General features: G+C 38.9%; 1 protein-coding gene across 5 annotated transcripts; it reads right to left on the bottom strand.

The window, feature by feature from the left end:
• Positions 1-4,390: 4,390 nt before the first annotated feature.
• METTL4 (methyltransferase 4, N6-adenosine) lies at positions 4,391-22,364 on the bottom strand. Of its 5 annotated transcripts, XR_014226398.1 has the most exons (10): positions 22,096-22,330; positions 21,096-21,607; positions 20,302-20,364; positions 16,861-17,227; positions 15,646-15,715; positions 13,630-13,804; positions 13,308-13,414; positions 12,258-12,346; positions 8,368-8,544; positions 6,011-6,069 (listed from the first exon to the last, which is right to left on the bottom strand). XR_014226398.1 is itself a non-coding variant. In XM_082281747.1 (9 exons), exons 2-9 carry the CDS (start codon positions 21,522-21,524, stop codon positions 5,924-5,926), a joined length of 1,446 nt encoding a protein of 481 aa, XP_082137873.1. In that variant the 5' UTR covers positions 21,525-21,607; positions 22,320-22,364; the 3' UTR covers positions 4,391-5,923. The 5 variants fall into 5 exon arrangements, 4 of the variants coding, with proteins under 4 accessions (XP_082137873.1, XP_082137872.1, XP_082137874.1 ...); XM_082281747.1 differs by lacking the exon at positions 8,368-8,544 and having other exon boundaries at positions 4,391-6,069; positions 22,320-22,364; XM_082281746.1 differs by lacking the exon at positions 8,368-8,544 and having other exon boundaries at positions 4,391-6,069.
• Positions 22,365-23,235: the final 871 nt, after the last annotated feature.

The following is a 23,235-nucleotide window of genomic DNA, read 5'->3' as shown; positions in this document are numbered from 1 at the left end:
GGGGGAAAAATCTTACTCAAGTATTTGCCTTCACAGCATTTTAGTAGTAGTATTTTAAACATGAATACTATCTCCTTAGCTGATCTGAAAAAAGGCTCCTGTACTCAATCAGAGCTGCCATCCTTTCCATTAAGGTCATCCAACGAGGCCTCACTCTGTTGTTTTCTTATCAAACAGGTAGCACCAGAGAACTGATAAAAAGAATTCCCCTTATGGAAAGTAGTCTTGCTATGGTACTGTTGTCCTATTTAACTTTTTTACTTACAAATTAGGCAACGTAACAGAGAAATCTCACCTTTCTCTCACATTTTCATTTTCTCATGGCAGCAGTGAATTTCGCTATTGCCACAATTTCCCATCTTCCTGCTGACATTTACTAAGCAGCCCCTCTTTCCTCCCTAACCTCCAGATCCATGTCTCCAATCCCATGCCACACTCTGTTATGCACAGTTGTTTGTGGGAACAGGTAACAAACAAATTCAAATCATGCAATTTTACAGCCAAGCCTTCCCAACAGTTAAAAGAAATCTAGGCATCTCCAGTAACAAATAAATAACAAAATAAAGTTACTAATGTGTAAATGGATATTAGATTGAAGCAAACCAGTTGAGAAATAAAAAAGGAGGAAGGAAGAAGAACTAAGCAGCAAAAACCGGAGCTTATGGAAAGTCAGACCTACTTTGTTGTAAGTAAATGCAAACTAACTGAAATATAAAAATGCTCTGAAATGAGTAATAGAAATTTCAGATTTTGTCATCACAGGGAAAAGATTAAAAATGCCACATTTCTTACAAAATCACAGTGATTTCAGTGTCAAAACCCCAGTGTCAACAGTGCCTCCCCAGCCCTTCTTTTTGTAAGACTGACAGGTAGCTAAAAAGGCAAAAAGCAGGAAGGGAGGACCACTACAGAGCTCTGCCTGCAGTTTGGCAGCCACAGTGCTTCCAAGAATGCCTGGATATCTCAATACCAGAAGAATTTTGAATCAGCCCTCAAGAGCACAGCCCATAACTCTTTAATCCCATTTGGCAGGCTCAGACCCAGCGCTGAAAGTCCAGGCTCTGCAGCACACCAAGAGTGTTCAGCAAGTTGAGTAAAAAATGTTTGCAAGTAAAAAGCAACTTTCTTTAGAAAATTTTCAATCTACTCGAAGAACAACCCTGACAAGGTGATAACCTCAACTCCTTTATGCCAGCAATGAAAGTCCTCATAGCTAGGCCCAGGAAGGTGACCCAGCCTCATCAGAGCAGCTTTGATGACATTTTAGTGATGTGGAGGCACACTGAAGCTGCCAAAGAACCCGTGGAACCATGCACCTGCCCAACCTTCTGCGTGCTTCCCATGCTTTTGAGATGTGGCCAAGGTCATGGCAACACACCTTGACAGCTGCTATGCTGTTCACTCATCAGTGTCAATGTTGTGCTTTCAGAAGAATACCAAGCAAAAGCATATCTATCACACAGCCCCAGGCAAGCTTTCAAACCAGGTATGGTACTGGGGCATCTCTAACCAAATAAATAGTATGTTTTTCCCATAAACTGGTAACATTAGGACACTGACAAGTAAAAATATGGTGATATTAACTTCTAGCAATGCACATATCACTGTTATTCAAAGCACTGTATACCACTGATTTACAGTACTCCAACAGGTCAGCTTTGCATGCACACACATGCACATACAGAATTCTCTCTACAAAGAACTCGCAGACCCAGCCCTGGAAACATTCAAAGTCAGGTAGAATAGGGCTCTTGGCAACCTGATCCAGATGAAGATGTCCCTGCTCATTGCAGAGAGGCTGGACGAGATGACCTGGAAATGTCCCTTCCAAATCAAACTATTCTATGATTCTCTGAAAAAACCTGCCAGCTGGGACACCACAAGACTTCTTTCAGCAACTGGAACATACCTCATCCCTTGGCTATTCTCTAGCCACCTTCCATTCTCTTCCTGTTATGTCCAACCCAAAACAAGCACTAGCCAAGTCTTAAATGGTATGTTGAGGCTAATGAATGCAATTATCAAGGCAGAGTAGCATTTATCTCCTGTAACTTTGCAGTTGTTTATGTAGTTTGGAAATCTATTTTAAAAAGTCAACCCTTTACTGCTGCTGACACCTATCCAAGCTGAATGCTATGAAGAAGTATGACCTACTCACTTACTTCTTTAATAATGTTTAATCTTGCAAAAGAAGTTTTGCTGTTTCCACAGGAGTACATGCCTAGCAATCATTATTCCAAAAACATATCTTGCTGGTGTAATTCTTTTTACTTCACAGAAGTTTAAAAATACAAGTAAAGGTCATATGCTAATTTGACATTTCAAAATCATACTCAAACGTGAAGATTCATAAAAGTAAGTTTGATTATGACACTTGATGTACTCTACGTATAGAAAAAGCTTAAAATGACTTCTTTTTGTAATGTAACTGAGTTTTTTTGCAATACGACATAATTTTAAAAGGTGCTAAATAGTAGAGAACACCTAGCCAAAGAAACTTTTATCATTGTCCTGCTAAAATAACAATAGATGTACCAAATAACATACTTTCTGAAAATTCTTGAGTAATCACAGTTGTCACTTCTTCAAGTTGCCACAAGAAGAATTTATAGCTGAAAAAATCCTTCTATTTTGTTAATGTTGTAAGTAAAATACACACTCCGTCTATTTTTTTCTTTGACTGTGTGATACCAGAATACAAAAGAAGAAAACCCCTTTTAAAATAGGGGAAACAACCTTATAATTTCTTAGGAACACTGAAGATGTGCATAATAGCTCGGCTGATACTTATCAAATATCCATTTGGCATCTCATTACTATCCTGACTTCCTCCATCCTTATCTTCTCCATTTTTCTTTCAATTCTTACCAACTCTGTAAACTCTTCAGAGCAAGTTTTCTTTTTAATACAAGGCTTGACACAACAGAGGGCATCTTTCCACTGCAAAAGTAATATAGAGCAACTGACATATATAATATAAAAGGAAACTGGATCTTAAATTGCCCTGTTATATTAGCTGGTTTCACTCATCACTGATTTTTCAGGATGCTGCAGATTGTGCCTCAGAAGAAACTTTTGACAGACATTGAACAATCTGATGGCTGGTTAGAAACAGCTGGGGTCTTGGACAGCTGGAAAAGTATAAGAGGCTATTTAAATTATGAATTAAGCATAGCAGGTGAATAATTATGTTTAAAAGATGACCCTATCAACAGAAACTATCAACTGCTAATACCACCATGAGATTTTCAAGCTAGCAACAGGTTTTCTCCACCTCAGAAAACACAATGGTTTCAAGTTGGCTGCAGATGTGCACCACTTCTGTCATATTCACAAGGTTTTCTTCATGGCCAGAGCAGTGGAAAAACAGCAAACAGATGTCCAAGGCACAATTTTGTAACTATTTGTGATAGGATCAGGTATGGCATAAGTTCCAATCTTCAACTTTTGACTTACCCTGAGAAGCTTAGCATCTGCCTGCACAAGTCCTCTACATACAAGCCATACTTAGGAGGCTGGATTCCCAGGTGCTGGAAGTAGCTGCTTAGCTGCTTCAGTTGAGTGGTGAACACAGTGATGTTAGGTTAACAGCTGGACTTGATCTTAGAGGTCTTTTCCAACCTTAATGATTCTAGGTCTAGAAAGCCACTATTTGCAAAGGGTCTCCACAGAAAAGACAAATTAATAAGGTCATCAATTCTTAAACAACCTAAAGAAGGTCGTTCCCTTAGAAGGGTTCTGCTGCTTAGCTCAAAGGAGAAAGGTGGTTTCCTGGTCTCTAGGATTGTTCATCTTTCTTTTAGTTGTAATTACACAGATAATCTGGAGTTGTCCATAGCAGCGGATGTGGAACAGACAATATCGTAATTTCTTGTGCTGTTTTGTAGAGTACAAAGGGAAAACAAGATAGGAGCAGCAGCTATGATTTATTCCCCACCTGAGTCTCATACATCATTTAGTACTAGATGAGAGCATCTTTGGAGGGCAGGGGAATTCTGACTGGGAATGCAGAAGCCCCAGGTAGGGAATGTCTTATAAAACTAAAAGCAAATAAAGAACCTTCTATCCCTTGTAGCTGTAGGCAAGATTGCTTCAGTACTGACAGTTTAAAATGCAGACTAAATACAATCATGCAGCAAGAAATGTTTTCCTGGGTAACTACTTTCACTGTTACCTTATTTGCTTGAGTATATGTTTAACTGTTGGGGGAGGGAGAAAAAAGCATTTTCCTTGTTTTATTAACTCCACTGCTCCAATAGGCAAAACATGAAATTGAACAGTAATATAGAAACTGGGTCTGAAAATAAGACACAAGTTTTTATTATCATTTTTATTACAAAATTATCAAAAAATCATCTGCTAACATTTACAGCTTAATTTTAAAAAAATCTTCTCAGCTCACCAGGCTACCAAAATGGAAATGATGGTAAAGAAGTTATGCAATGTATTTTGTTCTCCATTATAAACAGTCAGAACTCAGGAGTCTGCCATCAGGAAAATCAGTTCATCCAGCACCTCTGCCTCTGCTGCTGCCAAGTAAGTAAGTGGCAGAGGCCTCATTACGTTTTCTTTGTATTTTTCAAAGTCAATCTAAGCACAGCAAAGGGTACACAAAGTGTACCATTCTTTAAAAAAAAAATTTTTAAAAACGGATCATTTTTATCTTAGCTGAAAAATACAGCTCGCTGGCATGACTTTATAATGTTCCAAGAACATAAGGAAAGAAAATTTTAAAAATACATATAATCTGTTAGAGTTTGTAAGATGTTGAGACTGATCATTTACAATGTATTCAAAGAATTAACACCATATACACAGAGATAGAATTGCCAACTGTTTTAAAAGTATAATTTTACATAGAATGTGGTCAGTCAAGAATTCATGTGCCAATAAACATAAGCACTGCTCCTTTTATTTTCTCTGAGGTAGACAGACAGATACAAACATGTAGGAAGATACACTGCCTTCATAACTATTTTAATTCAAAATCCATTGTTTTGCAAAAAAAATTCTTTAACAAAGCATGCATAATTTCAGAACTGTTTACTTCCATTGACACTCTTTAAAAACAATACATTATAATTCTTTAAAAATAACACAAGAGCTACAATGTAGCAGTTGGGATGTGCTAGTAGCTCAGATTTGATAACTGCAGTGAGAATACTTTAAAATATCTTTTTTTTCTTGAGGTCTAAAAAACAACACTTACACTCTAACATGGCTGGCAGATGAAGAATTGTTTGCACCTGGTTGGTTAATATGATTATTCTTCAAAAACCACAATCCTATAGAACCACACAATGCTTATTCTCTAGGATCATGTTACACATTGACCAAGAAGAAAAATTGCAGAGTAACCAGCCCAGTTATGCCAACTTTTTACCAGTTCACTGGATGGTCAAGTATGATTTTGGGGTGGCTGACCACCAGGGACCACCAAAGAAACCCCTGGGACAGAAGAACACGTGTGCAAAGAGGAGGGCATATATATTAATGATTTGGGGGAAATTATTATCATCTATATGTTTATTCAGAAAGGTCAATGAATATGTATGTAAAATACAGTATATAAACAGGAGCTTTCTCTGTAATCAGCATGCACGATATTTCAGAGGAGATACTCCCTCATGCATCCAGCCAAATAAAGAATGCCTGCTTCTTAATGCTTCACTGCTGTTAAGGAGTTTTAGATTTTGGTAACAACATCAGTATTTAAATATGTTCACATCATCAAAATAAGGGACCATCTTGCACAAAAGGAAGACAGCATTGAACAGATATCCTGTCATTTAAAGAATTTTAACTAAAATGCAATTGGTTTTATTTCTGTTACCTTTAGGTGCACCATCAGTAATAAAGTTAAGTTCAAGAGCACCCTGGGAAGGTGTGGAATTTCAGAAGATATAGATATCTAAGACCCAGCTCAGTTTTCTTTCTGCAGAAGAGTGAAATAATCAATGTGCTGAAACTTCAAGACCTCATTTCCCCAGCTGGTCCAGCCAGGCTGTAGGTTGCGAGCAAACAACTCCAAGCATTCCACATCTGGCTTGATAAACTCTGCCAGAACTGCTGTGCAAGAGAAAAAAAAAAAAAAAGAAGACAACAACAATGACAATGGTACAAATAAGAACAGTAAACAAGTAAAACCTCCCCTGTGATGCTAGCAGATGAAAAAATGAATGTTTCATTAAAAAAGGAAGAGAGAGCAAATTAATTTCAGAGGTTTCATCAAACAGCTGGACTATTTATAGTGAGAAAGTAATTTTAAATAAGTGCCCTTGAGATTCTGAACAATACTGTCAAGGCCTTCAATAGCCTTGATTTATTAGTTTTCATTTAGAGAAAGGGAAAGAGGATTTATTTCAGCCTCTACATAGATGAGTTCTGAATTTTTTACTAATATCAACCAAACACCTCCTAAAGCCTCACTTAGCTCCAGTAACATGGGGGCAACACTTCTAAAAATAAATAAATAAACCCTTTTCTTAATTAAGACCACACTCTTTTCCTCTGTACCTTAAAGGGGTAATGACAACTGTTAAGAGATAAAATAACAAACACCAGTTAAATAAGCATAGCACTAAAAGGGCTATAAAAGGCAGGAACTACTTTTTCCCTCAATATCAACTTGGCAGCTGAAGAGATATTTCTATAACTCTGTTACTATTATTCAGTAACATAAATCTCAATTTTCTTTTACAGTTAGGCATTTTTACTGCCTAAATCTAAATATAAAGATGCCTGTCATTAACATCAACTGTGTCGCTGATCATGACTGGTATTCTTGGAGTGACAGAAAAAGATCTTGCATTTTGCTTGAAAAGTATTATTGCAAAGAGTTTATTGTTAAATGTGTTACTTGCCATACAGAGTCATTTAGTCTGTGGCTGGTTCAAGCAATTCCTTAACTAGGTTTCATGAAATAGCTACAAAGTTATTGTGTACGAAAACATGCAGGAAAAAAGCAAAGTTTTAAGGAGCAACACACAGTTCCAACACAGAGAAGGTAGAAAGACTGAAAAACTTATCTATGCTAAAAGTTGCATGTTAAGTTTTTGGTTTTGTTGCTGAAGATAAAAGAAGAAAAATTATGGAAACATTCCCCTTTACAAAGGATATCTTGGTCATTTTTAGATCAGATCTGCCAGTGATTTCTGAATCTCTGACACTTAAAAACACAGCTCATAAATCTGACATTTTGCTGCTTCACTCAAGTCTCTTCAGATATGATCACTGCAGAAAGCAAAAACACATCCAGTCAGCATACACCAAAGTATGAGAGGAAATGCTTTTTCTTATTTTTTTGGTGCAATCCAAGTACTGACTTTTTGCATCAAGTTTGCCAGTCACAGACTCCCTGTGTAAGACTCCAGCTGATCAGGTCATGGATTGCTCCAATTGCAGAAAGATGAGCATCCACTTTACTTTCTAGTGTTAGCCAGCCCCAAATGCATTTCCTACCTACCTGATCACCTTTCCCAAAGCTCCAATATACTAAAAACTTTTCTGTAAATATTTTGTGATGGGTGTTTCCAGGCTTTATTGTATTTTGGCATGTCATAAAAATCTGTTCTCCTTCTTCCAATCTTTAACAAATGTTACATGAATGTCTCAGATGGGTTATCATCAAGGCAACTTTTAATCTAAAAAATACTGCTACCAGAAGGAATCTTATTCCAAAAGCCTGATTCTTTTAGAGGCAAGATAAAATGTTTAAGCAAACCTAGCATTTGCAGAGAAGAGTCTGGGAAGTTTAGAGGAAAATGTACATTCTGACAGAAAACTCACACACTGTTTGGTGCCATGGGAGTTCATCTAATTAGACACCACTTACGAGTAGCTGCCTAATACCATTTTGCAAACCCATCACAATAAAAAAAGTGGTAAAATTTATTGTTCTTTTTCCAGCTCCATTAAGATAAGGATTTCTTGTGCATAATTTGCTGCCAATTTGATCAGAGGGCTGAAGCACCCCTCTTAGGAGGACAAGCTGAGGGTTGGGTTGTTCATCTTGGAGAAGAGAAGGCTCCAGGGAGACCTTATTGTAGCCTTTCAATGCTTAAATGGGGCCTATAAGAAAGAAGGGAACAAACTTATTTTAGCAGGGCCTGCAGCTATAGGACAAGGGATAAAGGTTTTAAACTCAAATAGGATCAATTCAGACTATATATAAGGAAACAATTGTTTACAATGAGGGTGCTGAACACTGAACACATTGCCCAGACAGGTGGTAGACCTTAAAATGCATAGGTTAAAAATATCATCATAGCACTAGGTTCAGTAATCCAAAGCAGTTTTAACAGGCACCAAAAACTTTCATGCCTAAAAGAACAGATTTGAAAAGCAAACTTCAGTGATTCAACCAACCTCAAAGACTGGTTCACTAGAAAGCAAAAAAAGGGGTAGCCAAGAAACGGATCAATTCAGCAGAACCAGGAAACGTGCCAGTCTTTCTATCAATTTGGTTATAGAATTTAAAAAGGAAGTCCCAGGAATCTCCCCCTCTCCTTCTGCCAGAGGGACCATCTTTTTAAACCTAGAGGGCTTTTTTTAAAAAAAGAGACATATTAGATATAATTCAAGATCACATTATAGATGTGATTCTTCATTGCTAGGTTGTAGGCATTTACATAATCACATCAGGCAGTAACTTGCACTGCAACAAAAATTACCGTATCAAGAGAACTGAATTTTTGGCTTAAAATCTCATTACATTGGTTTCCTGAAAATAGGAAAAATCAGTGTTCAAGTTACAAATTATGGGTTCTTTGTTAGACTCTACATCCCCAGTAGGCTATCTTAACACACATGCATCTGATTTGCAGGCCTCAAGCAAACCCTTGTGGCTTTTTCCTCTGAAAACAGCTTAGAGGAGGTACATCAGTAGAAAAATAAAATACTGAGTTTTTCTACCACAGGAATAGATTGCAAAACAAAACCCAGCACACAATTACTTCTATCCACTGACAGATACCATGGAGAGGAAACAGGTTAAATAGATGATAAACAGCCTGTTCTTTATCACTTGCAGGTGTCACAAACACTATGATAGCAACTCAGGTACTTATATTTGAGCACCTAATGCTCCAGGACACATGAAGCCAGCACAAAGCCAGCTGGCAGACATAACACTTCCAGAAAACCCATTTCATTCCGAAGCACGATCCAGTGGTCAAGCAGGAGACTTGCCATACTTGTGTACTCTTAATCCCAAACATGTACTGAAGATGCATGCTCCTAAAAATGTTTAAATGAGCATAAAAAATAATTATCTTTGAAACAAGCAACAGTTTCTCCTTATCTTTTGAACTTCCACTGCCTAAAAAGCAGGTTCTGCATTGACAAATTGGATACATAAAGTGAAAATGACTGTCTGCTTTTTCACTGCCTGATCGGTGAGCCATGCAAAGCACAAAGCACACAGTTACTTCAGTTTAAAATAAACCTTCAAAAGAGTTTGCAATGTAGAGGTCCTTGTTGCCCAATTTGTCTAAACCCTGAAAAGAGTAGGACCAGAAAACGACCTGCCATCCAGCTCAAAGACGGCTTTACAGCACTGCATCTTTCCTGAGCTTCAAGTTCAACCTAGATGCTGATGTACCTATCAATTAGTCTTACAGTAAGGGCTCACAAGGCACATAAGGAAACAAAAGGCATTTCCTTTTTTAGTTCCAAGAAAACCTTTCATAACATGGCTTAAACAAGTCATCATTGATACAGGAGGAGGGAGTTCCCATGACTTCTCATTGCAGTGTTCTGCTGGAGATATGCAAATTGGTTAGAACATAGCCAAGAATTAATTCCAGTGCTTTTAGGCAAACTCCTACACAACAGTATTATTTTCTAACAATAAATGCATGTACTTAAAAACTGGAAGAGCAATGGCTATAACAAGAACAATCTATAATACAGGAAAAGGAGAAAAGGTGATGTGAAGTTTTGTAGAACTTCAAACATCTCCGTAACAGAACGTCTTTTGTGTTCCCTATGACCAACATTGAATTGAATTATGAAGAAAACCTGCTGTTTGTTTGAATCAAAACCTGGAGTAATAAAATTTGATTTTAACATATTTGCATAAAGCAGCTTAAGTACATTTACAATGACATATTAGAGCTCTAAGCACCGAACACAGCACATGCATCACCAAAAACCCCTACAGTTGCAATTTCATGGTTAAATGCACCGTAGGAACAAAAACATCTCTTTTTGATGGCTTACTTTAATTTACATCTTTCTCTTCCCCCAGAGACATAAACTGTTATAATCAGTCATTAAGCGGCTACATATGTACCAACATACAACCTTTATTGTTATAATAAGAAACAAAGTGCCAGACAGCATCAGTAAATATTAATATTTTTGGCTTTGTTACTACTTAAACAAAGCATAAAGAATGTGTGTGACTCATCAATTGTCCTTCTCCCCCCTTGCCAAATCTCTGCTTCTGTTCAAATTTATTCTGAACCCCTCCAGGATGTAACTCAGCTGCTCTCTACTGGCTGCTTGAGATATTGCCTGGTCGTGAAAGCAACACCTTGTACAGCACAGAAGTCAAAGCATCAGCAATCAGCTTTTACCTTGTGGTCTACCTTTTCATTACATAACCATATTCTGCCCAGATCTGCCAAAAAACTGTGGGGTAGACATGGATTTCCACAAAAGCCTTTTAAATCATTGATGTTGCTCCACAGCAAGTTCATTTTTTCAAAGACAAACATAAATGCTGCACAATGGTATCAAATCCCATCACACAAGTGAAGACTCAAGAAATACACACAAGAAATTAGCAAGGACAATTTCTTTCCAAGTCCACTTGGGGTTATAATTTATAAAGCATTCTCCAATATGGTTTCTAGATTCTGCCCTACAAAAGAATTGCTCCCAGGACCATCGTTGCACTAGAATTTTCTATAATACATACAAACTGCTGTGTTGCACCCTCGGCTACCTCAAAGTTTCCTGTTTGTGTCCAAGTTTGCTGCTAAGTATCAGCTTGCTAAAGAGGCCCTGGGTGACTGCCTCATAAATTACCACCCCACTGTTCATTAGCTTAAATCAACACATATACCTTGTGCTGTAGCCCTAATTCATAAAGATGTGGCTTCAGGATGGCAAGAAAATTCTCGTAGAATTGCCTTTCTTTTTCTTCTATTTTTAGGTAACCGAAGTATGTCCCTTCCAGTAGTTTTTTAACAGGAGGGTGCGTGTGTATATATATATATATATATATATATATATATATATATGTAAATTCAATAAATACAAGCTCCCGAACACAAATTTTAGAGCATCCCTGAATGCACAATAATTGTTCAGATAGAAGTTGTTCTACCCCTTGGGAAGAGAAAACAAAAAGCATACCAATGAAGCAAAGTGTGACACCTCTCCTCTCCAAGAGCATTAAATATTTCTTCTACCTGCTTTTCCGGATGTGATTACAAAACACCTGCAATATTTGCAGGCCCATCGTGAGCTTCCCCCCATGAGGAGGATGAAATCGTTTTTGTGAGAGGTATTAAATATATTTCTTACCATGGCTTTGTAATGTTCTAAGGTGCTACAATGATGAAAGAAGTATCACTTCCTATTGAGGAAATTAGTCAAAGTGCTCCAGAACAATTCTTTGGACTAACTCTAAAAAGCTGAATTTATATCCACACTAGCTGGCTGGCTGGAATTAATGCATCAATTTCAGTGAGTGGAATACAACTCCACAGAAACAAGCAGGGCATGCCTTATTTGTTGCCTCTTATTAGCAGTCTTAAAATAATTAAGTTTTTGGATTTCAAGGTATAATTGTACTGCAGGCATATAATCAATTCATGGACATATGTAAACATTTATTTCAGGATGACATAATAAAGAAAGAGATTTTTGCTTTCCTCTTTTATGTATTCCCAAAGTTCTCTCCATCACAAGGTACTTTACGTCATTTGTTATCACTTCATATGTGAAGTATCTGTAAAACTGTTTGTGCAGTATTTAAAAGATAAATTTTGAAAAAGGCGAGATTTTTTCCACATATCTACTCAAAATGTACACACAGTAATACTTGAAGTTCTAGTTTTCATGTTCATTTGTAGAGGCCAAGACTGTGTGCTTCAGAAAGCTTTCAGAAATGCTGAGGAACCCTAAGTTCTGTTGAGTAAAATTGCTTGGCAAATGGGAAATGAAGGCATTTCTAGGTATGTCCCAGAATGAGATGTTCAAGTCCACTGCGCTACAGAAACATTAGGCAAAAAAACAAAACGTACCAGCAAGAGGAGGTTTATGTGAATGCAGACTGCAGGGTATGCTGACAATTAACTGATGCTCTGGAATTGGAAGAACACCTTCTGATTTCCTGTCATACAAATCAGAAAATAAACATGAGAATGAATGCTATCCCATGTGATGGTGCAGCTCTTGCAGAGCTACTTCAGATGGGAGATAACACAGAATATTCATTCACAAACTTCAGGGAAGTCCAAGGGATGTTAAATGTTGCTCAGACGTTATATATAAAATGAGAGTTTATGAAATCATTGAGGCTTTAGGCAAAACATGGTGAACAATTGCCATACAAAGCCACTAAGAACAAACAATGCAGTTCTGTATATTTTCATGTGTGGAACAACAGCAGCATCCCAAAATGGCATCAGCCTGTGCCAAGGACTCATGGTCCAAGAGTACCTGTCAGCAAAGGAAGCCCTGTCCATGAGGCTTTTGTCCAAGCCAATTTCTCAACATAGCAGATGTAAGGAACAGACAAGGGGTTCCACTCTTAAATCTCACTAAGGCATTCTCTTATTCCAAAGCTAGTAAGACTGTATTTTGTGGATAGAGAAATGCTGCTAGCAAGGATTTTCTTGCTATTTTCTGGGCCCGTGGGAGACTTTTCTCTCTCACAGAAGAGGTAGCAGAGTTATGTAAACAACCAAACACCTGCAGCCTTGAAAAGTCTTGTTTATGGTATAGTAGAAAAGTATTTTGACAATGGATGTTTTAGGATTTTAGCCAATCACCCCAAGGAGTGGCTGATCCTCGTCCAATTAGACTATGAAGAAAAAAGTCTATAAAAGAGTTTGTAAAGTAATTAAATAAATCAATCTTGCTGCACAATTCCTGCCTGCTGGATCTTCTCTCCTCTCCTCCTTACAGCTGCAGGACACGGTAATATACCCTAGGGCATTTTTTAATGATCTTTAGGTCCGCAATCAGCCAAGAGATTTTGGGACATTATATTGCATTATGAGTAAGTGATACATACAAAGGGAATCCTAGCAGTGGCAAGAAAGACATTTATCATAAATATTCTGACATACCTTAAGGCTTCCTTTACATCTCCTTGAACTCTCCCCAGTACAAGAACTTCATATGGTTTTTTGTGCAAAGAATCCAAAGGCAACACAAATTCTCCAGCTCTAGTAATCTGACACAAAAGAGTTAAAAATACACAGTAGAAGATTTTAATATCCCATATTTTTCCCAGACCTTTTCTTTTATAAAATGGAGGAGACTGATGATATCATAGCTTTCAAAAACAAAAGCACATGGTAGTAAATAGACAAATTAGAAGAGTAGAAAGTGTCATAGTGCAAGTCTGCTCAGTCTCCAAGAAAACAACAAAACAAATTGAGAACTTACTTTCACCCAGTGCCACTCAGCAAGCGTTTTCACTGACCAATGAGGATAAAGTTCATCCTTAACAAAACGTAAGTGCTTCTGTCTATTAGTCACCCACGTGACTACAAGACAATTTGGAGCAGCAAGTGCTGGTACAGGAATCTGCTTGATTTGCCATGAAGACAAGTGGCTGTACCTATGCCAATTTAGTGAGAAAGCAAATTAGCATATACCAACTATAAAAATTGCAAAGCAACACAAATGGATAAAGAAATTACACAGACCAGTCACTTCAAGAATTATCTCCTGACAACCTAAGTCATAAAAATAGTTCAAGACTGACACCCAGTGGACAAATCTGATGGATTTTATATAAAATCATTAGAGTATGTACTTAAGTTTTACTGAGCAGAACCTTTAACTATGTATTTCCACTATCCCTCGAAATAAAGCATTATGAGTTGTGACTCTGAAGAAGTTTAGAGGCTCACATTTCATTTAAGAACTATCATATGTAATTCAATATTCTCATCTTTGTGCCAGAACAAAGCTATTTAGTGACCAGTAGCTTCTTAGGCAATGTAATACTATTCACTTCTCATAATAAACTCTCTACAGAATGACAATGACAAGTGAGTCACTTGCAAGAGCAACACCAATTTGAATGACAAGTTAAGAGGTCATAAAAGATAATAATTCCTCCAATTATTTTCAGAAGTTGTTCAATTTTTTAAATTATCAGCCATGGTAGAATTTCTCTCGTTATTCAAGACCATTCTGCACTTTTCTGAGCTAACTGAATGCTACACCAGTGAATCCAGGATGCTTTCCAGATCCCATCCTGTTCTACAATTTTTTTTCATGATGCAATTCTATGCTATTAATAAATGGTAGCTCGTGAAACCTACACATTGCAGCACCAAATATATTGGCACAGGGCCTAATGAAAATCTGCAGCCACCATGTGGGTACCCAGGATCCTACACAATACTACAGTGAGAAACAGTAAACAAGGATAAAATCCAAAATACCTCCTGGACTAGACTGTCCAGAGGAAAAAAGATTCACCTAGATGAGAAATGCTACACAACAATTAGCCGCCAACAAGATAATTAGGAGCAGTGATAGCTCCTCCACTTTTTCCCTTTATTTTATAAGGGAGAGAGGATCTTGGTGACTAATTTATGCTTGTAACTACAATTCTTCTCTGAGTACCGTATATACTCAAGAAACACATTTGAATGAATTCAACTCAGGAGTTTCTAGAGGTTTCTGGAGGGCTTTCAAAGGAAAGCCTACTAATCAGTCTCTGCATCTTCAAACTATGTCTTCATAACAAGCTTCAAAAACTGCAGTGAACTTTATTCTCAAAAGTTGTAAAGCCGTATTTCCTGTCTACCCTTCTTTCACATGGATACAATTCTGTGGTAATCAAGAGGACTCCACTGGCATAAACATGATGGTACTCAGCAGTGAAGGAAGCCCATAAAAATATAAGTTAATGACTTCATAAACTACAGCACTCAAGAGTTCCTATTGCACTAGAAGATTTTACTGTGGTATTATCACGTTCTTCTAAACATTAGACTGAAGCTTAAGCTACAGATCAAATTAAATAAAAACCCACTCAAAGTTCTGAGCAAGATTTCAGTCCTGGAAATACTTACACATTTATCTAGCTTTATGCCCACTGAAGTAACCCTATTAATTACAAACTAGTATCTGCATGATCTGGGCCCTACAAAACAGCTGAATCCATACTTTCTTTGTAAGTCTCAAGGACTAACATTCTCTCACCAGCTAGCTAATTTAAGATCTACTCTTGCAAATATTTTGTATGCCAAGTATTCAAGACATTTCAGTGAAATACCTAAGACATTCCATAGACTTAAAGGTAAGAATGTGTCAAAATACTTAAAAGTTTAACCTACAGTCTCACAGTTACATTGGTCTTGGATTGCATCAATATATTAAAATGTTAATTGCCCCTTGTAAGCTATAATGACAAAATTTGTTTGATTTTACTGTAAAACATACCTGTTACTCCTTTTAACAGACTTGTTCTCCCATGGTGGATCGATCACAATTACATCATATTTCTTCTTGTCTGGCAAGTGAAATTAAAAAAAAAAAAAAAGAAAAACCAGTAAATTAGCTTTAAAAATATCTATGAGATAAAACAGATATACAGCAAAACTGCAAATTTCTTCAGTTCTTTCCAATAAGAAGTTAAAAGACTGTTTGACATGCTTGTTTTAATTCAGATAATCATATCCAGAAAATTCAGATATTTTTAGGTCGATTACCTAAGGAAAGGACTTTTATGTGATCTGTGTCAGATCCCTCCAAGAAATTTTAACTATCTTTAGGACTTTCAGGAAAAAAAGGATAGCAGAGTGCGAGTTTTAAAAAATAAAAATTTCTCCAAGTTTCCCAACAGAAGCTACATAATGAGGTACCCAGCTAAGTGAAAAGCTGCAGCCCTGAATGCAAGATTCCTGTCCTGCTTGATCTTTCATCAGGTGAACAGGGACATGCAGAGCTTCAAGCCAGCCCTAGAAAAATGGTTTTGCACTACTGGAGGTAAAGAGAGACAGACACCTAGCAGCTGAAAAGTCAAGTCATGCTTGCTACTTGTGGCCTTGCTAAAGTGGTGCTCCCCTCCAGCTGGGTGCAACAGCCTCTCAAACTGGTACCTTTCCTGGCAGATACTGGGCTTTGTTCCACAACCAGTTTATTCCAATCTAAGACCCTGAACAAGATGAGTCTGTAAGTGAACATTTGGTTTAGGGTGCATTATCTCATCCCTCTCCCATGGTCTAATCTAGATAAAAATCAAGACAGCAGGACCACCACTTCAGCAGCAACATGGACTTACCTGTGCTAAAGCCTGCTCCTGTGGGATAGGGACCCAGCAGCACAGCTAGTCCCAGTTTAACGTGTTTATGTGACTTCTATGCTGACAGTGGCTCAGAACACGCCCACAAACTCTGGTACTTTGGCTGAGGTTTTTAAAGGAGCCTCCTGGAGACAAATAATCCCCTCATGACATGATCTCCTAACCATTCAAGATTCCTTTGAAAGTCCTTACCTATTTGCACGAAGTTAGAACTATCACTTTGAAAGCCTGCAGCAGCATTTGCTATCAGTGAAATGCTGTATGTTAAAACCTGTTCATTGAGGCATCTTGACATTAACTGCCCTTGTTGGGCAGGAGGAAAGGGGTAAATTCTAAAACCTAAGGATACTTACAGTTCAGCAGGGGCTGCAAACATGAAATATCAGATAAGAGGAAACTGCTTTTTGGTGGTACCAAGTATTTCTGCCCCATTAATACAATTATCTTTGCACAGTTTGAGCTGTTTTTCATAACACATGAGAGCAGGTCCTGCTCTGGATGGCAGGTTTCATCCTCTAGCACATGTACAGCTTGATGGTCGCTTTCATTCACAGCTGGAAACTGTTTTGCCATTTCACATAATTCAGCCAACCCACAGACAATGTGTTGAGGAACATTATTCTTCCTGCAATTGAGTTTTGCGGTAGTGTGATGAAGAAAACCACTTTTGAGTCCTTCTTGGACTAAATGCAAAGTGCCTTCCCAAATGAGCTTCCTGACCTGTGTGGTCACAAAAAAACAAAGGAAAAAAGATCTTTCAAGTATCTATTTGACCAGGGAATGCAACTGAAATCAAAACATTTTCAATCTGCAGGCAGGGAAAAGGATCCTTGCCAGTTACTGAGATCATTGGCTCAAAGCTAAAAGGCATGATAAGAAGGTGTGTATCTTGGTCTAACGCCAGCTGGCAACCAAGTACCACACAGCCATTCTTTCACACCCCATGCCTCCCAGTCCCTGGTGGGGAGAAGAATCTAAGGAAAAAAGCAAACCTCATGGGCTAAGAACAGTTTAAAAATTGAAACAAAATGAATTACTACCATTATTTTTATTATTAGAATAGTAGAAGAGAGAGAAGTACCACCCAAGAGAAACAACTGACACCCAATACGATCACTGATGTCCAGCCCATCCCTTAGTAGCAAATCCATGGCTCCTGACCACCTCCCGTTGTTTATATAGTGAGCATGGAATAGCCCTTTGGCCAGTTCAGGTCACCCATTCTGGCCACGTTCCCTCCCAGCTTCCTTTGTGCACCTGCTCACTGGCAGAGTGGCAAACTGAAAACTCCTTGACTTAGGGTAAGCACTACTTAACACACTGATGTTTCAGTTGTTGGCTGTGAATGTTATCCTCATACTAAATCCAAAATGAGAATCTTTGATGTTTTCTGAGCTACCCTGACCAGACTGGGAGAGACAAACCAGCTGCAGCTGGGTGCAGACATTTGGGCAACGTGTCTACCTTTAGCTTTTAATATGTTGACTCTGAGGCTTTTTTAAAAATTTGGGTTTATTTTTTATTTAAGCATTTCCACTCCATCATAGATTTCTACGTTAGCTGTCCAGTTCCCAAACAGAAAACTAACTCTATCCAAGCCAAAACCAGGACACCCCGCTAACTTCTGTTGTTGGTTTTTGGCAAAGTTACAATAATTAGAAGGCCGGAGAAAGAAAAAGAAAGTACTCAATAAAACATTTCGGACAACAGAGGTGGAATATTATTGTTTCAACCAAATACAAATTTCAAAGCAATTATCTGAAGTTTAAAATTCTAATCTAATTTCAAATTACTATGCCCATGAACATATTTTTATTTGAGATGCATACTGGGATCTAAAAATCAGACATTTTCCACATTTCAATTCACTTCATAAAACAACAGTTTATGCATTTTACAGTAATACAGAAGTACAATCAATAAATTAAAGTATCAGAATTTTATTTTTCCAACTTTTCTAAGTGGCAAACCTCTCAAATAGCCTGTTAGTCCAGGATGACAAGATTCTTGGATCTATATACACTGTCATTCACTTCAGCACCTTCCCTTCACAAAATTTAGTGACCCATTTTATTTCCAAATCGTGAAGCCTTTAGAAGTTCTGATTGTCAGTGAGGTGGGTTTGTCCATTTAGAATAACAATATAGTCAGTTACAGTGGCTTTAATAACGGTTTCAAATACATATTATGGTTTCAAAAGCTTCTGATTATGAAATCTTCAAGATAACAAGATGGTTTTTCAAAATACTCTTTATTACAATTGCCAGATTAGTGGCAGGGGAAGAAAAAAATTGTTTTAATAATTTAGTAGTGGCACCTCTAGATATCAGAGAGTACAGAGTCATACATTTTTAGTACCTAGGTTTGTGATAAGTTCATACTGCTTCTAAAGATATGATTATTAGTTCTGTAGAAATTATACCTTCTTACATGCTTGTGTTAACTCACAGGTGGACAAAGTCTCTTGACTATCAAGCAATCAAAGCAGTAGTTTAACAAATGGCTGCTGAAGGAATTTAGCATATTTTGTATTGTTCCCTATGTTGACGCTGACAGAAATTCATAAATGGATTCACTTGCAGAAACAAAATTGGGGTTGTTTGGGGTTTTTTTGATAATGAGTCTACAGATAGGAGTAAGTGTCAAAATACTCTGGGTTGACTTGCAGAGCCATAACCTTTAGCAACACAAATACAGTAAAAACCCAATACTTTCTAATCTGTGAATGACAGGCTAACTGGGGTCACAGATTTTTCCAAACTCTGTCTTTTCCACATATTCACCAAAAATCATTTGAAGTTACACAAGCCTCCAAGACATCAAACTTCTCTTCAATTCTTTCCTTATTTATACTGTTGAATGATTTTATTTTGGCTTAAACATTTTCACACTCATATTGATGCTGAACTTCAAAATTCTCTGCTTTAAGGTGATTCTGCAGCTACATAGCTTATTCACAAAAATAACACAGGACCTCTACAGTGTATCAGCAAACTGTACATGTTTACTACAAGATTCTTGCCATGTAAAAGAAAAAAGTGTAGTCATCTAAATGTAGCTCAAGAGCAACAGAATTAAGCAAAAGAGCCCAATATGACTAACACCTTTGTTGAAGGAAAGAAAGTGTAGATCCTAGTTCAGGTTCACATCACTATTTGGGAAAGCAGTAAGAATACATCAAATGTTACCTACAGTTTGTATTTCTGTGGTTTACTAATATGCTTCAGTGTAATTCAATTGTATCTTCACCAGTACATCACTGACATAAGCATACAGACTTGAGTTCCAAGTCATCCATAATGCTTTAGTATGACAATATAAAGTGTTAGAGAAAGATTAAATTTTTTTCTCAGTTCCAGAATAAGATATTTTGAAGCACAGTTGGTCACAAAAGCTTTGAATAACTTCAGCACTTCAGTGTCCTGAAAAACTAAAGATGAGCTGATCTTCGGAATAGGTTACGTTGCCAGTTTCAAATCAATCACTTCCTAATATTCAACTCATCACAATATAACATTCAGTTATCTATAACAGTCAAAATGACTTTGTGAATGCAGCTTCCAGCTCTTTGTAATGTCTCAGATGCAATTTCACATGTAACTACACAGAAGATCTACTCTGTAAACACTTATTCACCTCAGGACTGGAGAGATTGATCTTCCCTTCCCTTTCCTTCTTTGCACCAGTGGAACAAGCTGCAAGAACAGGATTTGTTTGCAACCATGCCCTCCACTCTGCACATGCCCAAAGTCAGGTATCATGTACTTGCAAAATATACGTTTTTTCCAACTTACCTTTGAATGGTATTCCAAAGCATCCAGTTCACCTTGGTTAAACACACATTTCCTTTTACGTTTCTGCAGAATTACCAAACAAAAACAACAACAAAAAAATCCATATCCTTCCATGACAAAATAAAAGGAAAATAACCCCAAACATACCTGAATTACAAATTAACCCTTTTAAAAGCAGAAGAAATTTTCCATCTCTTTTTCTATCACAAGTACAAGTCAAATAGCAAGCAAAAAGATCTGAAAATACCTAAGCTGCTGCAGGCATTCCAAAGGTTCATAGGCTTAAAGCTGTGTTAAGTTATTCATGGCCCTGGGATCTGAAGGTACCTAGTACATGTCATAGTTTGTACTCGTGACTCCTTTGGGCCCATACTAAAAGTTTCAGGTGCCAAGTGCAGTTTACCAATAAAAGAAAAAAATTAACTATGTCTTCATGATGACATTTATTGGTTTAGACCTGCGACTCTTACTTTCTTTTATCCACATGGAACAGTACTGAACAACACTGAAGGTAAATTCATACTGTCCTTTCCAACTCACTAATCTGCACAGTCTCCACAGCTACCACAGTTTCAGGCTGTGTACCTGACCACAACCAGCGTCAGGACATTTTGGGAGCAATCCACTGCTTATGAGACACAGAAAGCACATTACTGACAAAAGGGACACAAGAAGATCCTCAGAGGTTCCTGCTCTTCTACACTACCTCAGAAGACTCAGGTATGCAAAACAATGTTAGCAGTATATTATTTATCAAGGGATTACTGTAATTTACTGTGTTATAGAGAACATACCTTCCTAGCAGTGGCAACAGAATCTCCAGTGTCATTCTTTGCTCCTTCTTGGTATTCCTCTCTGTTGCTGTCAGCCTTTATTTCTGTCAGACTCACCTCAGGGCATCCCTGACACAGCTGCTCCTCAGGAGCTGCAGCTATATGGGGCTTAGAAATATCAAAGAATTCCTCCCGAAACACGTATCTCGTTTTTGCTGGTTTACCTTCTGTTTCTATGGCATCTCCAGGACCATAAGTAGGACTATCACTTGACGAGAGGGTGGGAGCAAAAGTAGAAGTACTGTGACAGTCTTCAGTAGATGTGACAGAAGTATTGCAAGTGACACCACCAGGGTGTGCAAAGGAGTCACAGATCTCATAGCCACACTGGTTGATGAAAGAGAGATGATCCACGAGCCATCCTGCTGTCAGACGATGTACCACGGACATAAGTCCCCTTTTCAAGAAGAAAAATCAACTCTCTGATACTGTAGCTTTCACCAACCATATGCACTTCCTGGAGCAACCTCCTCCTGTGGGAATTTTTATAAGAATTCACTTTACAGAATTATCACTGTTTCATAAATTAGCGCCTACCTTCTGACAGACATTTCCATGCACATGCAGGACACACTGTTGAAACTTCTGACTTCAGCTGGTTTCCCCATTAGGTTTATCCCTATAACATTTCTTTTTCTATAGTAAGCAAATCTTGTATAACTTTTTAATATACTTTTATACAGTACGGACTTGCTCAGGCTCTTTTTAACAAGTTAGAAAACAGCACTACGACACACCGATTATGTCTACGACTATACGACTAGTACATATGCATATATATATATACACACTGTATATACACCACATATATATGTATATATACTACGCGTATATTCTAGATATGTTGCACACATGCTGTATTAACTCCATATACATACATGTGCACACACAATATATACGCACATATACATACTACTTACACATGCATACACCGTATCTACACACACACACGTATATATACCATATATGCATATAGAGACATGGATGACGATGACGGCGCCCAGGAACAGTAACACAGGCACAGGGGCAGCCGCGGCACTCAGCGCTGCTGAGGCCAGGCGCCGACTCCCACCGCCGCGGGCACACAGTAACCGAGAGCTCGGCCTTTTCCCCAGAAAAACTCTCGGCGGCTGCAGAAATAGCCCGGGGGTCGCCGTGGCACGGCAGCGCCTAAGACACACTCACCCCGAGCGCCGCCAGGCCCTCCCCCGAGCCCTTCCGGGGGTTGGGATCCGCCTCCCCTCGCCTCCCCTCACTTCCCTTCCCTTCCCTTCCCTTCCCCTCCCCTCCCCTCCCCGCCCCGCCCCGCCCCCGCTCGCCTCCCCGCGCCTCCCGAGCCCGCGGCCCCGCCGTGACGCAGTTCCGCGTGACGCATTCCGTGTGACGTAGATCCGCGTGACGCTCTGGGCGGGCGGATTTGAAATTGCGCGGCGGCGGCGCTGGCGGTAACGGCCGGGCGGGGACAGCGAGAGCGCTCTGCGGGGAGCGGGAGGGCAGCAGCACCAGCGCCCCCACCCCTCAGCCACCGGTGTCCGTGAGGCGGCGGTGAGTCCCGGGCTGGCCTCGCTGCTGAGTGCCCCGGTCGCCTTCGGTGGGGTTTAGACGCGCTGTCAGGGCGAGTGGGTGGAGCTGCGCCCAGCTCTGCCGCGCTCCTACCCTTTGATTTTCTTGCTGGCGTGTTGGCTCTGGCAAACTCTGCTCTTAAATCTCTGCTTGAACTCTGTTCTTGCAGCGTCCTGGCTTACATCAGCAATAGTGTGGGCAGCAGGACCAGGGCAGTGATTGTCCCCCTGTACTCTGCATTGGTGAGGCCACACCTCGAGCGCTGTGTCCGGTTCAGGGCTCCTCAATTCAGGAAGGACACTGAGGTGCTGGAGCATGTCCAGAGAAAGGCAACGGAGCTGGACCACAAGTCCTATAAGGAGTGGCTGAGGAAGCTGGGAGTGTTTAGCCTGGAGAAAAGGAGGCTCTGGAAAACCTTATCACTCTGGAACCACCTGAAAGGAGGGTGTAGCCAGCTGGGGGTCGGTCTCTTCTCTCAGGCAACCAGCGACAGGACACAGTCTCAAACTGCGCCAAGCTTAGGTGGGACAGTTGGAGG

Source organism: Coloeus monedula, assembly GCF_965178545.1.
Source record: "Coloeus monedula genome assembly, chromosome: 1".
Taxonomy (NCBI): Eukaryota; Metazoa; Chordata; class Aves; order Passeriformes; family Corvidae; genus Coloeus; species Coloeus monedula.
The sequence above is the reverse complement of the archived record's forward strand: the minus strand, read 5'-3'. Positions and strand labels throughout refer to the sequence as shown.